This window comes from Neophocaena asiaeorientalis, unplaced genomic scaffold, assembly GCF_003031525.2.
Source record: "Neophocaena asiaeorientalis asiaeorientalis breed wild unplaced genomic scaffold, Neophocaena_asiaeorientalis_V1.1 scaffold70, whole genome shotgun sequence".
In the NCBI taxonomy this organism is placed as follows: domain Eukaryota; kingdom Metazoa; phylum Chordata; class Mammalia; order Artiodactyla; family Phocoenidae; genus Neophocaena; species Neophocaena asiaeorientalis.
In genome coordinates this window covers 10,389,364-10,401,777 of record NW_020175410.1, presented here as the reverse complement: position 1 = coordinate 10,401,777, position 12,414 = coordinate 10,389,364, and the positions used below count along the sequence as shown (strand labels likewise).

The 12,414-nt window shown below is 42.0% G+C and overlaps 1 protein-coding gene across 2 annotated transcripts in view; it reads right to left on the bottom strand.

Annotated features, from left to right (window-relative positions):
* SLC25A13 (solute carrier family 25 member 13) overlaps positions 1–12,414 on the bottom strand; it is a 200,640-nt gene that overhangs the window by 161,375 nt on the left and 26,851 nt on the right. For both annotated transcript variants that reach the window (XM_024767160.1, XM_024767161.1), the window contains exon 2: positions 7,000–7,053. In XM_024767160.1, coding sequence (XP_024622928.1) covers positions 7,000–7,053 — 54 coding nt within the window. The remainder of the gene's footprint in view (positions 1–6,999; positions 7,054–12,414) is intronic.

Sequence of the window (12,414 nt, the reverse complement as noted above, 5' to 3'; positions counted from 1 at the left end):
CTGGGTTTCTCTTGGGTATGACAGCAGTCTCTGCCTTGGTTTGGGACATGGCCAGGGCCTGAGGGCTTTAGGGGTGCATTTCTGTGCGGGTTTCACTCTTTCCCCCATGTGTGTACCTTGGGTAGAGGCTGGATCGGGGCCACAGCACTAAGCTGGTCCCACCCCACAGCAGCATTATTTTGAATAGTGAAGAAATGGAAAATAACTCAAATGTCAACAGTAGAATATTTAAATGAACTGTGGTATATTCACACAATGGAATAAACTAATACCAACTACACGTGACAACATGCATGAATCTTACAAATAAAGCAAGAGTGAAAGAAACTAGACACAAGAATACATATTGTATTATTCTATTTATATAAAGTTGAAAACCAGGCAAACTAATATATGGTGTCGGACAGCTAGTTACTCTTGGAAGGAGCAGGTATTAACTAGGAAGGGCATCAGAGGGCTTCTGAGGTGCTGGGTACCTGGGTGTACTCACTTTGTGAACATTCATGGAGCTGTACATTTATGATTTGTGCACTTCATTTAACCCTCAATAAACAGTTGACATTTAAAAATCTCAGATATTTTACCTGCCTCATTTTTTTTAGAGGTGATAAATCATCTCCTAAATGTAAGAACATGTTAATTTGGACACAAAGAACACAGTTTTCTGCAGTTTTAAAAATCAGCTCATCACCAAGGCTGGGGTGGTCTGCCTGTGATTAAAGTGAACATGTCAAAGGTTTTCCTTAGATTGATGGAAAGAGGGTCCCTGTCAGGGGAGTGGACTATACCTTACAGCTACCACATCTTTGAAATGTTATTTAATCCTTCTTTGGTAATAGATTTTACAAATGACCTGAAGCTTCTCTCCCTTACAATTTTTGGAAGTTTTAATATGATCAAACATATATACTTATAAAATGGGAAGGCTTTTAGGATTCCTTGCACAACCTAGTATAATACTAATTGTGATGGTTAATGTTATGGGTCAACTTGACTGGCCAACAGGTGCCCAGATTAATCATTGTTTCTGGGTGTGTCTGTGAAGGTGTTTCTGGATGAGAGTGACATTTCAATCTGTGGCCTCAGTAAAGTGGATTTTCCTCCCCAATATGGATGAGCTTCATCCAATCCATTGGGGACCGAATAGAATAAAAGGTGGAGGAAAGAAAAATTCACACCTTTTATCCTTCCCCATTGCTTGAGCTGGGACCTGTCTTCTCTGGCCCTCAGACTGGGATTTACATCATCAGCTCCCCTGGTTCTCAGGCCTTCAGACTGGGACTGAATTACAACACAGGTTTTCCTGGGTCTCCAGCCCGCAGACAGTATATCATGGGACTTCTCGGCCTCTAAAATGGATGGTATGAGCCAATTCCTCATAATAAATCTCATTAGATAGATAAATAGCTAGAGCTAGAGATGGAGATATCTCCTACTGGTTGTTTCTCTGGAGAACCCTGACTAATAAGCCAACTGTCAACATGAAGACGCACCACCACACCCAATGAATACAGTAGCAAAGGAAAGGAATGTGTCACTACACTGTGTGCTCAGAGGCCGGGGGGCCTAACTGGCCTGCTCACCACTGGTGGAACAAAATAGTCTATCAACTGTGAACACACCAGAACTATAATCATCCAGCCACCCATGTCTGCCACAAATCATTCACATCTGAGGGCTGAAGGGCAAATTCTCCTTGACTGTTTTCTAGCCACAGAGAAATGCTGTGCACACCTGATCACTACGTCTGACCATTCTTCACCCTGATTCCCTGTTATGGGGTGGAATAAAGTATAATTAAGAATTTGCATATGGATCAAGTATTTTATGTTATTAAGGAATTACTATTAATTTCATTAAGTGCACAGTGATATATGTTACGGCCAGGAGGGAAACTGTTCTTATTATTTGGAGCTGTATGCCAAAGTATTTCGGCTGAATCCTGGTGACAGCTAACTTACACTGAAATATATCATTAAATATATATATGAAACTATATGACAGATATTAATTTCAATTAAGTGGTGGTTATGTGGGTGTTTACTGTACTACTCTATTTTCTGTATATTTGTAAATTATAACAAAAAATTTTAAATACAATTATCACAAAGTTAATACAGAAAAATATGTTACTGTTGATAAAAATTTAAAAGAAGATACAATTTTTCAACTAACAAGTTGGCAGAAAGGTTTTTTTTTATTGCTGCTGCTGTATTTTTTTAAATAATCTGAGTTGACGTCATAATGTGGAGAAATGAAAACTTCCATACTCCCAAAAACGTGTACTGATACAATCTTCTTGAAAGGCAGTCTGCCAAGAACCAAAAGCCTTAAAGTGTTGTAAACCCACTCTTTAATCCAACGATGCCACTTCTATGAATTTATCCTAAGAAAATGCTAGCTATATGCAAAAATGTAGTTTCAAGGGTATTCATTACAGTGGTGTTAATGATAGCAGAGCAGAGAAGACAAGTAAATATCCAATAATAGGGAGTGGCTAGATAAATTATGGAAAAACAGCCATATACAGTAATATGATAGCAATAAAAATAATGCAGAAATGCTTTCAATTATAGGATAAGGTATTCATAACATCTTAGGTGAGGGAAAAAATGGATACAAAATGGTATTTTTCCTCCTGTTAAGGAAAATAATTATATTCATATACAGAGACAAAGAAACAGGGAGAGGGAAATGGATACATGTATATATAAACATATAGACATAACTATATACGGATCACAACTTACATTTCTTTATACACATCTGCCTTTTAAATTTTCAAAACATAGGAACTGTTTTGTCATAAGAAAAAAGTTTTTCAAAGAAGGAATTATTTTTCCAATTTTGCCTACAAACATTTTTTAAAGTATATATTATGCTTTTGTTGACAAAGAATAAAAGATCAGTCATTTTCAACCAAATGGTCCTTCAAAATGTCTTTAACTTGCCCGTTCTCCATTCTCCCTGCTACCAAAACCCTCATCAAGTTATTAGGGTCTCACACCACAATTACATCCGTCGCTGCCTAACCCATGGTCTTGCTGCACCAGTCAAATCTCAGACCCACACTCCATGTCGCTGGATAACTCAGAAAACCTTCACTAGCTTCCTATTGTTTAGCAGAAATAGCAAACTCCCAATTCTCTTTCTAATTTTGTCACCCACACACTGTAATACTTGGCAGACTCCTTGGCACAGAGTTGAATTTAAATAAACATTTGAAGAATGAGCAGGAATCCTTCAATCTGGAGGCTGTTTGCTCCCAAACCCACCTCCAGGCCTTCCCTCCAATGTGGTCCTGTTTCCCAGAAGCCTCGGCTGCCCTCCTCAGTGCCTGCCCAGCTCCCACGCGACCCCGGGGCTCCACAAATTCCCTCTCCAAGGAGCCTTCTCTGACCTCTTCCCACCACAGGGACTGCTCCCTCCTCCCATTTCCTGTGGCATTTGCTTTAACCACACAAGTGACCCTTGACTGTGCTGACTTAAGATTTTTTTTTACCTTCTGCATGCCTGTAAATCTAGTCTCCTTTTTCTGCACATCCCACTCACTGCGAATTTCCATGGGGTTTTATTTAAACTGTAAGCACTCAAATACACACCTGTTTAACATGAAGCAGCACGGAAAGTGTTAGGCAGAGGAAAACCCCATGTCAACGTTTAGGTTAGAAACAAAACTGACTACACCTAGGCCTCAACTTCTACATCCAGACAAAACATTACCCGCCACATATCACTAGAAAAGCCTGCATAAACAAATTCAAACACCTTAGGCTGGGGATGCTTTATGCCAAGTTCCACCCTGCCTACCATTCTAGTACCATTGCCTAAGACCCTATGCTGCAGGCCACTGCCACACCTGGCGCTCTTAGAGCTCTTTGCTTTGGTCATGCTATTGCCTTTGCCTGGAACGGTCTTCCTTTGCTCCACAACCCTCCTCCACCTTCTCCATCTGATAAATACCAGCTCAAATATCACCACCTCCCGCAACTTTTAATGACCCTCTCTAGGAAGATGTAATTAGCCCCACATCATCTCCCTGCTAATTAATGCTACATAATGCAGATCAACCATATTATTTTTTTACACTTAAACACACACACAGTGAGATAGTTAAGGGCAGGAGCCATGATTTATGCATCTTTATATCCCCAACACCTGACACTGTACTTAACATACAGTAAGCAGCTTCAAAAACCGAAGTGGAATTGATTTTAACTCTTTTCAAAAAACTAAAATAAGCCAGAATTGGGCCCATTTTAGCCCACCAGGACCCCTCTTTCCTTATCTGTTTTGGTTCTGCTAGCTCTCTCTGCTCTTCACAGCTGCCACTCCCCTGTTACCAGCACATCTGGTCCAAAGGGTACAGTGAAGCTTCTCTCCACCTCCCCTAAGCTACAGAAGAATCATCTAAATAGTTTAGCAGAGAGAAGGTTGGGATATTTATGAATAAGGAAAGTCAGGAAAGAGTCACAGAAAGTCAGCAAAGCAGTCAGGTTTACAGCATGCTCACAGCTGATCCACGCTTAACTGAAAAGCCCAGCCCCAGCAGAGACACGCCTGGTCCGGCCCCCAGGCGCCTCTCTCCCTATTCTTCCCCCATAACAGCGTCTGCGGCAGAGAGTAAACGAGATCCTCAGCGTGCGGAGCCAAGGTGGATTTGTGTTGGTACCACACTACCCAAGCCTGATGAGATCACCCGAAACTCTGCCAGATCCACAATCCCTTCCAGAAACTGCTGACCACTGTTTTCTTCGGGGACAGTTGCCCCACATCATCCTCTCGGACTCTAAGTCATATGGAACTCTCACTCAAAAGCCACGTAGTCCCAGCCACGCCAAGAGAAGGCAGCACTCCCCTATCTGGTCCCAAAGATTCCAGCCCAGCCTTCCGGCCCGCTGACGCAGAAGCCCCACAGGTGGCTCTCCAGAACTCTGCATGGACTGCTACCCTCCTTGGGTCTACCTGACCAATCTCATTTGTCTCCAGTAAAGACTTGCCTGCTACTGAGATGTGGCAGCTGGAAAAAAGATACGTTGTTCCAAAGCAGAATCTTAACCCAGCCTCACCAGCCACCACGTGCCATCAAAAGGTGGGCACGGCTTTTACATGGAGCCTTTGCACTGGATCACATCAGAAGACCAGTAAGTATCCAAGATGCACCATCTACTGAGACACTCTAAGTTGTTCCCATTTCCCGTCAGAAGGATGCCCACAGCTATTGCTGGTTTAGAAAATGGGAAGTACACAGATCCTGAGTTCAAGGAATGATTATGACTTTGCCAGCTAGAGTTAACAAGTTTTATGCATCTCTCTAGGCTCCTTAGCAACCCACTCATGTGCTCTTCTGCAAGTGGTCTTCCAGAATTACATCATAAGAGTAGACCTTAAATACACACCTTTAAAATGTCTATGGTTCACTCATACACACCTCAGCCCAATCATGGGGGGCCCAACGTGCACAGCGACAAACACTAGTCTAGATGAGAAGGAAATGTGTTTCTGTTTTCTGGACTTTCGTTATCCAGAATTCTTTTCCACCTTAGAATCTCTACACTGTATTGACCTTTCCGGGCAAAAAACAAATTTATAAAGAATTCTGCTTTCTTATATATAATACAATCCACCTTATACATTTTTTTTCTCATATTTTGCTCATACTTTTAACCATTTTCTCTTGGAGTCCGTCTCTTTTTTTGAATTATTTAATTTCAAGCATTTACTGTATCGGTATCTGATGCGTATCACTTTCAAGTAAGTTTTTTCATTGAATCTTTACAAATTTTTATGACGTTATGAAAATGTTCATATATCAATAAATACAAAGTAGTTTGAGAATTATAATAAACCCAATATTCCATTTCCCAATTGCAAAAATTACCAACATACTGCCCGCTTATTTCTCCTACCTCACCAAAACTGGGTTATTTAAAAGCATATCTCAGATATCATAATCTCATCTGTAAATACTTCAGTGTACATCGCTAAATGAAAAAGACTCTATAGTTCCCATATTCGGAATACCATTACCTGCCTAAAAAATCAATTAATAACAATTCTTTAATATCAAATAATCCTATCAGTATTCAAATTCCTTGATTCCTCAATTTTTTAATAGTGACGCAGTTTGATGAGGAAACTGATGCTCACAGAATAACTTCCTAAGCCATGTATCTGATAGATAGCAGTATAATAAGTTTCTCACTTGAAGGCTTGATCCTCTTTACAGCTACCTTTTCACCATGTTTAAAAAAGGTCCACATATATATTTTTAAAAATTTTCTTTACAAAAGCGGCCTTTTCCTTCTTTTTTTTAGTACTTCATTGCCAGTTAAATAACCTTAAAAGTGGTCCAGTGTTTGGGACCTGAGGTAGGCTTTTATTAGAGTATTAATCACTCAGTGCCTAATATCACAAAGTAGGTGCAAGCGTAAGAAACTAAGGAAATAAACTTGTGTGCTGTCTGTTGTAATGTAGTATCTACTATTACTCATACTGGGGCCTCCTCAAGGGCACCACAGTTGAAGGAAAATGATATGATGAAGATGATAAGAGCAACAATAATGCTCTAAGGAGAGACAAGGCTGGTCCCCTTTGGATGAAAGAAGGATTACTAAGATGTTTACGAAGAGCTTTAAACTTCTTAGGAGGAAAAGTATTAGTATCATCAAACTGCACAAGTCAACCCTGGAAAGGTAAATGGGTTGTGAGACTAAATCCCCCCCACCGCCCGGGCAACTCTGTTTCAATACCTAATACCGTGTGAGACAAAAGAAAGTAAAACATAAACCATGCAGCCATCACAAACAGTCGCCTACAAGTATCTGATACATTTTTAAAAATAGATATAACTGTAAAGGATCTCTTTTACACATCTTAAGATACTTTGGGGGATTTTTTTTTTAATATAACAATGAAATTAAGAGCTGCTCAAAAATAATCTTCAAAGTTACAGAACACAAATCAAACAAAAAACAAAATAGATTCCTTTATACTGACCTTCAAAAATATTGTTCTAAGTTCGGCTGGATCTGCTCTCTTGGTTAAAGCCACCTATAAATAAACATTAAAATGTTTATATTATTAGAACAAAGCTGAGAAATCAAGCTAGCAGACTGAAAGAAAATAAACTCCAGGTTAGAAATCAGTGGATTTCATTTTTACACTTAAAGCACTAAATTTCCCCAGTGCATAAACTACTCTCTGGATTTTAAATTAAGACTCCTTATGCGGCTTCTAGAATGATAACATTCCGTGCAAGAAACCAGTAAAGCTCCTAATACGTAGTGTTTAATATATACCATTGTTTTGCCAAAATGAATAAGAAAAAAAAGTTGAAACAGAATTGTAACCACCTGGCATTTTAAACTACACTCCAGAGTGACCCACACCTTTCATAGGCGAATATTAAAGTACAACTTGTTCGTTAACTATGTAAGAGAACATAGTTCTTAGAGAAGTTAGTGAGCAAGGCAAACAATATTAACAGAAGGGAATTACTTCCCACAGTTCCACAATGGACAGGTGTGAATGCCCAGCTATCTGGTCATGCCAAGCAGTCTCCTCCTCTCCCCGTACTTTTAAGAAACCAGAAGTCTCCAATTATACAGCACTGAGAAATATAATCACTGTTTTGTAATAACTTTAAACGGAGTATAATCTATAAAAAATATTGAATAGCAACGCTGTACACCTGAAACTAATAATGTAAATCAACTATACTTCAATGAAAAAAAAATCCTAAGTCTCCATATGTATGACTATTATTTACCACATTCTAGAATACAAGGGGCTATGGTTAGCTTTCAGAGCAAAGTTTGACAGATTAGCTCAGAATAGGTGTTGTGCTTAATTCTCCAGCCCACAAAGTCCAAAAACATCATTGGGGAAAAAGAAGACAAACTTGAACATGGCTGCCCCAGGCCAACACAAAAGAGTCCTTATGTGGAACCAAACAGTAGGCTTATTCAGCGTCCCATCACCCCATCCTGCTGGCAAAAACCGTCAGGAGACTGAGTTCTCACCAAGCACAGCGTCACCCCACGATACAGCCAAGGAGGGGTTCCTGGAACCACCCCAATACTGGAGCCATGTCGCTATCCATGGGGAGATTTATGCAAATTGTTCTAAATCCTTTCTGTGTGTTTGCAAAGGCTCTTCTGAGACCTTTGGACAATGGGTTCTCTGTCTCGAAATATGTAACTGCCTGAGCTTCTTGGCCTGCCACTGTCAGGAATAATTTTATTAACTAATCACTGGAATAGGAGAGGTAGTTTTCCTGAAACCAGTTAGCTGGTCACCTTGTTTCCCAAAGCAAGACTGATAACTCTTAACTTCAGCTGAGTACTTGTAACCACTAATGCTATTTTTATCCATAAGAATTTGTAATCTCTTTAAAATCCTCAATTAGTGAGTGTTCTTTGCTGTTCAATTAACGAGAAGAAAAAAGACTGCTAACCAACCTATGATTGATGATAGTGCTAAGAGTCTCAGAAGATCCCCTCCCTTTGGGTCTATATTCTGAGAAAGGTGGCGTAGGACAAACACTATTGGAGAAGATAAGCCAGCATGAAATGCCTCTATCCTCTCCTTTAAGAGCAAAGAAATTCCCTTCGAGTTCTACATCTCAAGACCGTAACAGTTTTTTAAAAGGCCTATGGTGACCCTCAGCACTTAATTGGGTTTCCTTTTAAAAGCAAAGGTAAGTTTCCACAAAGTGAACTATTCTTGCTCCATCTGAATAACACATCCTTTAAAATCAACTTAATTCACCATGCCACACACTTCATAAAGCCTTCCCTGGGCAACGCAGTTTTAGAGTGAACTTCCCCCGCCCTAAATTCCCACAGCGTTCTTTTACTTACTAATCCCAAAATGCACCACCAGGACTACACCTCTGTGAGAGAAAGAAAGCTTTCACTCTGTAACTCTCCCAGGGTGGAAGGCACAGGAGAAAACAATCCATATAGTGGCCCAGCACTTTTAAGTCAGGTCACCTGATGTGTACAGAACACTTCACAGTTACAGTTAAGTTACAGTTACACTTAAGTTACAGTTAGACATGCCAGCGTTCTGAAGGTGTACTGAGATGGAGTCTACCTGGTGGCAAAACCAGGAGCTAGCAAGTTCTGTGAACTGGAAAAAGGGAGCCAAGAAATATAGCCTCCCTTTTTAAGCCAACTCAGAACACCTGCTCGGCAAGCGCACGTTGCATCACCTGACAATCCTTAGTTCATTGGGCTTCTCAGAAGATTCATGAAACTCTAGATTTTTTCCAAAAGGCTGATTTTCATTGTTTTATATACATGTGTATATTTCTCACATACTAATAGCATGTAAATATTTACAGATACTATTCTTACAATCTGATTGCCTGATTTGCTTTATCATTACTCTTCTGAATTTGCATTTATAAGAATAGATGCCACCATTAAAACAAAATATTTATATCAAGAGATTTAAATAAAGTAATTTTCAAACATAGTTAGGGAGTAAATCACCAAGAAGAAAAAGGATTATTGGCAGATGACTATGAATTATCACCATTTACTACTTAATTCAATACAGAATTTTATACAGAAGCACATAACATTCACACCAAGTGAAGGTTAAGGGAGAAGGGGGGGAGAACTGGAAAAACTATGCAGTATATGTTTTCCCATAAACTGGGAGAAGTTAACCTTTGTTTAAAGACAGTATAGAAATTTCAGGTCAATTCCCCAAATCTATGTTCCACGGGCAGAATCTGAAGAACACTGAATATGTAAAATTTTTGATAAGACAAACATTATAAATAACAACAGCATTTGCAAAACATATATACTAACTAGGTACATCCCAAATACAAAAATAAAAACAGCCAAAAATAACATAACTTCAATGACTGGTTTAAAAGGGGGCCAGTGGGAAGTATGGCAAGGAAAACCAGAGAGATAAAGTGTGAATTCTGTGCTCTGCACGTGAACCCTGACTGATACAATCAGTAACTCTAAAAGAAATTCCCCCCAAACACAGTTACCATTAACTGGAGAAGAAAAAAAGAAAGAGGGATCTCATCACATTTAAGAAAAATAATTCTTCATTGACTTCACTAAGTCACTCATTCCTCATCCTACAGTTTCGCTACATTCTAATAAATGAAAAGCAGATCCGAGCTTCAAGATGGCAGAAGAGTAAGACGTGGAGATCACGTTTCTCCCCACAAATACATCAGAAATACATCTACGTGTTTAACAACTCCTACAAAACACCTACTGAACGCTGGCAGGAGACCACAGACCTCCCAAAAGGCAAGAAACTCCCCCATATACCTGGGTAGGGCAAAAGAAAAAAGAATAGACAGAGACAAAAGAATAGGGACGGGACCTGCACCAGTGGGAGGAAGCCGTGAAGGAGGAAAGGTTTCTACACACTAGGAAGCCCCTTCGCGGGCGGAGACTGCGGGTGGCGGAGGGGTGGGAGAAGCTTCAGAGCCACGGAGGAGAGCGCAGCAACAGGGGTGCGGAGGACAAAGCGGAGAGATGCCCGCACAGAGGAATGGCACCGACCAGCACTCACCAGTCCGAGAGGCTTGTCTGCTCACCCGCCGGGGCGGGCGTGGCTGCGAGCTGACGCTCGGGCTTCGGTCGGAGCGCAGGGAGAGGACTAGCCGCGTGAACACAACCTGAAGGGGTTAGTGCACCACGGCTAGCCGGGAGGGAATCCCGGAAAATGTCTGGAGCTGCCGAAGAGGCAAGAGACTTTTTCTTGCCTCTTTCTGTTTTGCAGTGCACGGGGAGTGGGGGATTAAGAGAGCTGATTAAAGGAGCTCCAGAGACTGGCGTGAGCCGCGGCTAACAGCGCCGACCCCAGAGCCGGGCATGAGACGCTAAGGCTGCTGCTGCCGCCACCAAGAAGCCTGTGTGCGAGCACAGGTCACTCTCCACACCCCGCTTCCGGGGAGCCTGTGCAGCCCGCCACTGCCAGGGTCCCGGGATCCAGGGACAACTTCCCCGGGAGAACGCACGGCGCGCCTCAAGCTGGTGCAACGTCACGCCGGCCTCTGCCGACGCAGGCCCGCACCACACTCCGTACACCTCCCTCCCCCAGGCCTGAGTGAGCCAGAGCCCCCGAATCAGCGGCTCCTTTAACCCCGTCCTGTCTGAGCGAAGAACAGACGCCCTCAGGCGACCTACACGCAGAGGCGGGGCCAAATCCAAAGCTGAATCCCGGGAGCTGTGTGAACATACGGCGCGCCTCAAGCTGGTGCAACGTCACGCCGGCCTCTGCCGACGCAGGCCCGCACCACACTCCGTACACCTCCCTCCCCCAGGCCTGAGTGAGCCAGAGCCCCCGAATCAGCGGCTCCTTTAACCCCGTCCTGTCTGAGCGAAGAACAGACGCCCTCAGGCGACCTACACGCAGAGGCGGGTCCAAATCCAAAGCTGAATCCCGGGAGCTGTGTGAACAAAGAGAAAGGGAAATCTCTCCCAACAGCCTCAGGAGCAGCGAATTAAATCTCCACAATCAACATGAGGTACCTGCATCTGTGGAATACCTGAATAGGCAACGAATCATCCTAAATTGAGGAGGTGGACTTTGGGAGAAACGATATACATATGTTTTTCTCTTTTTCTCTTTTTGTGAGTATGTGAATGCTTCTGCATGTGATTCTGTCTGTATAGCTGTGCTTTTACCATTTGTCCTAGGGTTATGTCTGTCCATTTTTTTGGTTTTTCTTGGATTCTTTAGTATAGTTTTTAGCATTTGTTATCATTGGTGGATGTTTTTTTGGTTTGCTTGCTCTCTTCTCTCTTTCATTCTTTATTTTTATTTAAATTTTTTTCTTAATAATTATTTTTTATTTTAATAACTTTATTTTTTCTTTCTTTCCTTTTTTCTCCCTTTTATTCTGAGCCGTGTGGATGACAGGGTCTTGGTGCTCCGGCTGGGCATCAGACCTGTGCCTCTGAGGTGGGAGAGCCAAGTTCAGGACATTGGTCCACCAGAGACCTCCCAGCTCCATGTAATACCAAATGGCAAAAGTCTCGTAGAGATCTCCATCTCAACCTAAGACCCAGCTCCACTCAACGACCAGCAAGCTACAGTACTGGACACCCCATGCCAAACAACCAGCAAGACACGAACACAACCCCACCCATTAGCAGAGAGGCTGCCTAAAATCATAATAAGGTCACAGACACCCCAAAACACACCACCAGACATGGACCTGCCCACCAGAAAGACAAGATCCAACCTCAGCCACCAGAATACAGGCACTAGGCCCCTCCACCAGGAAGCCTACACAACCCACTGAACCAACCTTAGCCACTGGGGGCAGACACCAAAAACAACAGGAACTACAAACCTGAAGCCTGCTAAAAGGAGACCCCAAAGACAGTAAGTTAAGCACAATGAGAAGATAGAGAAACACAC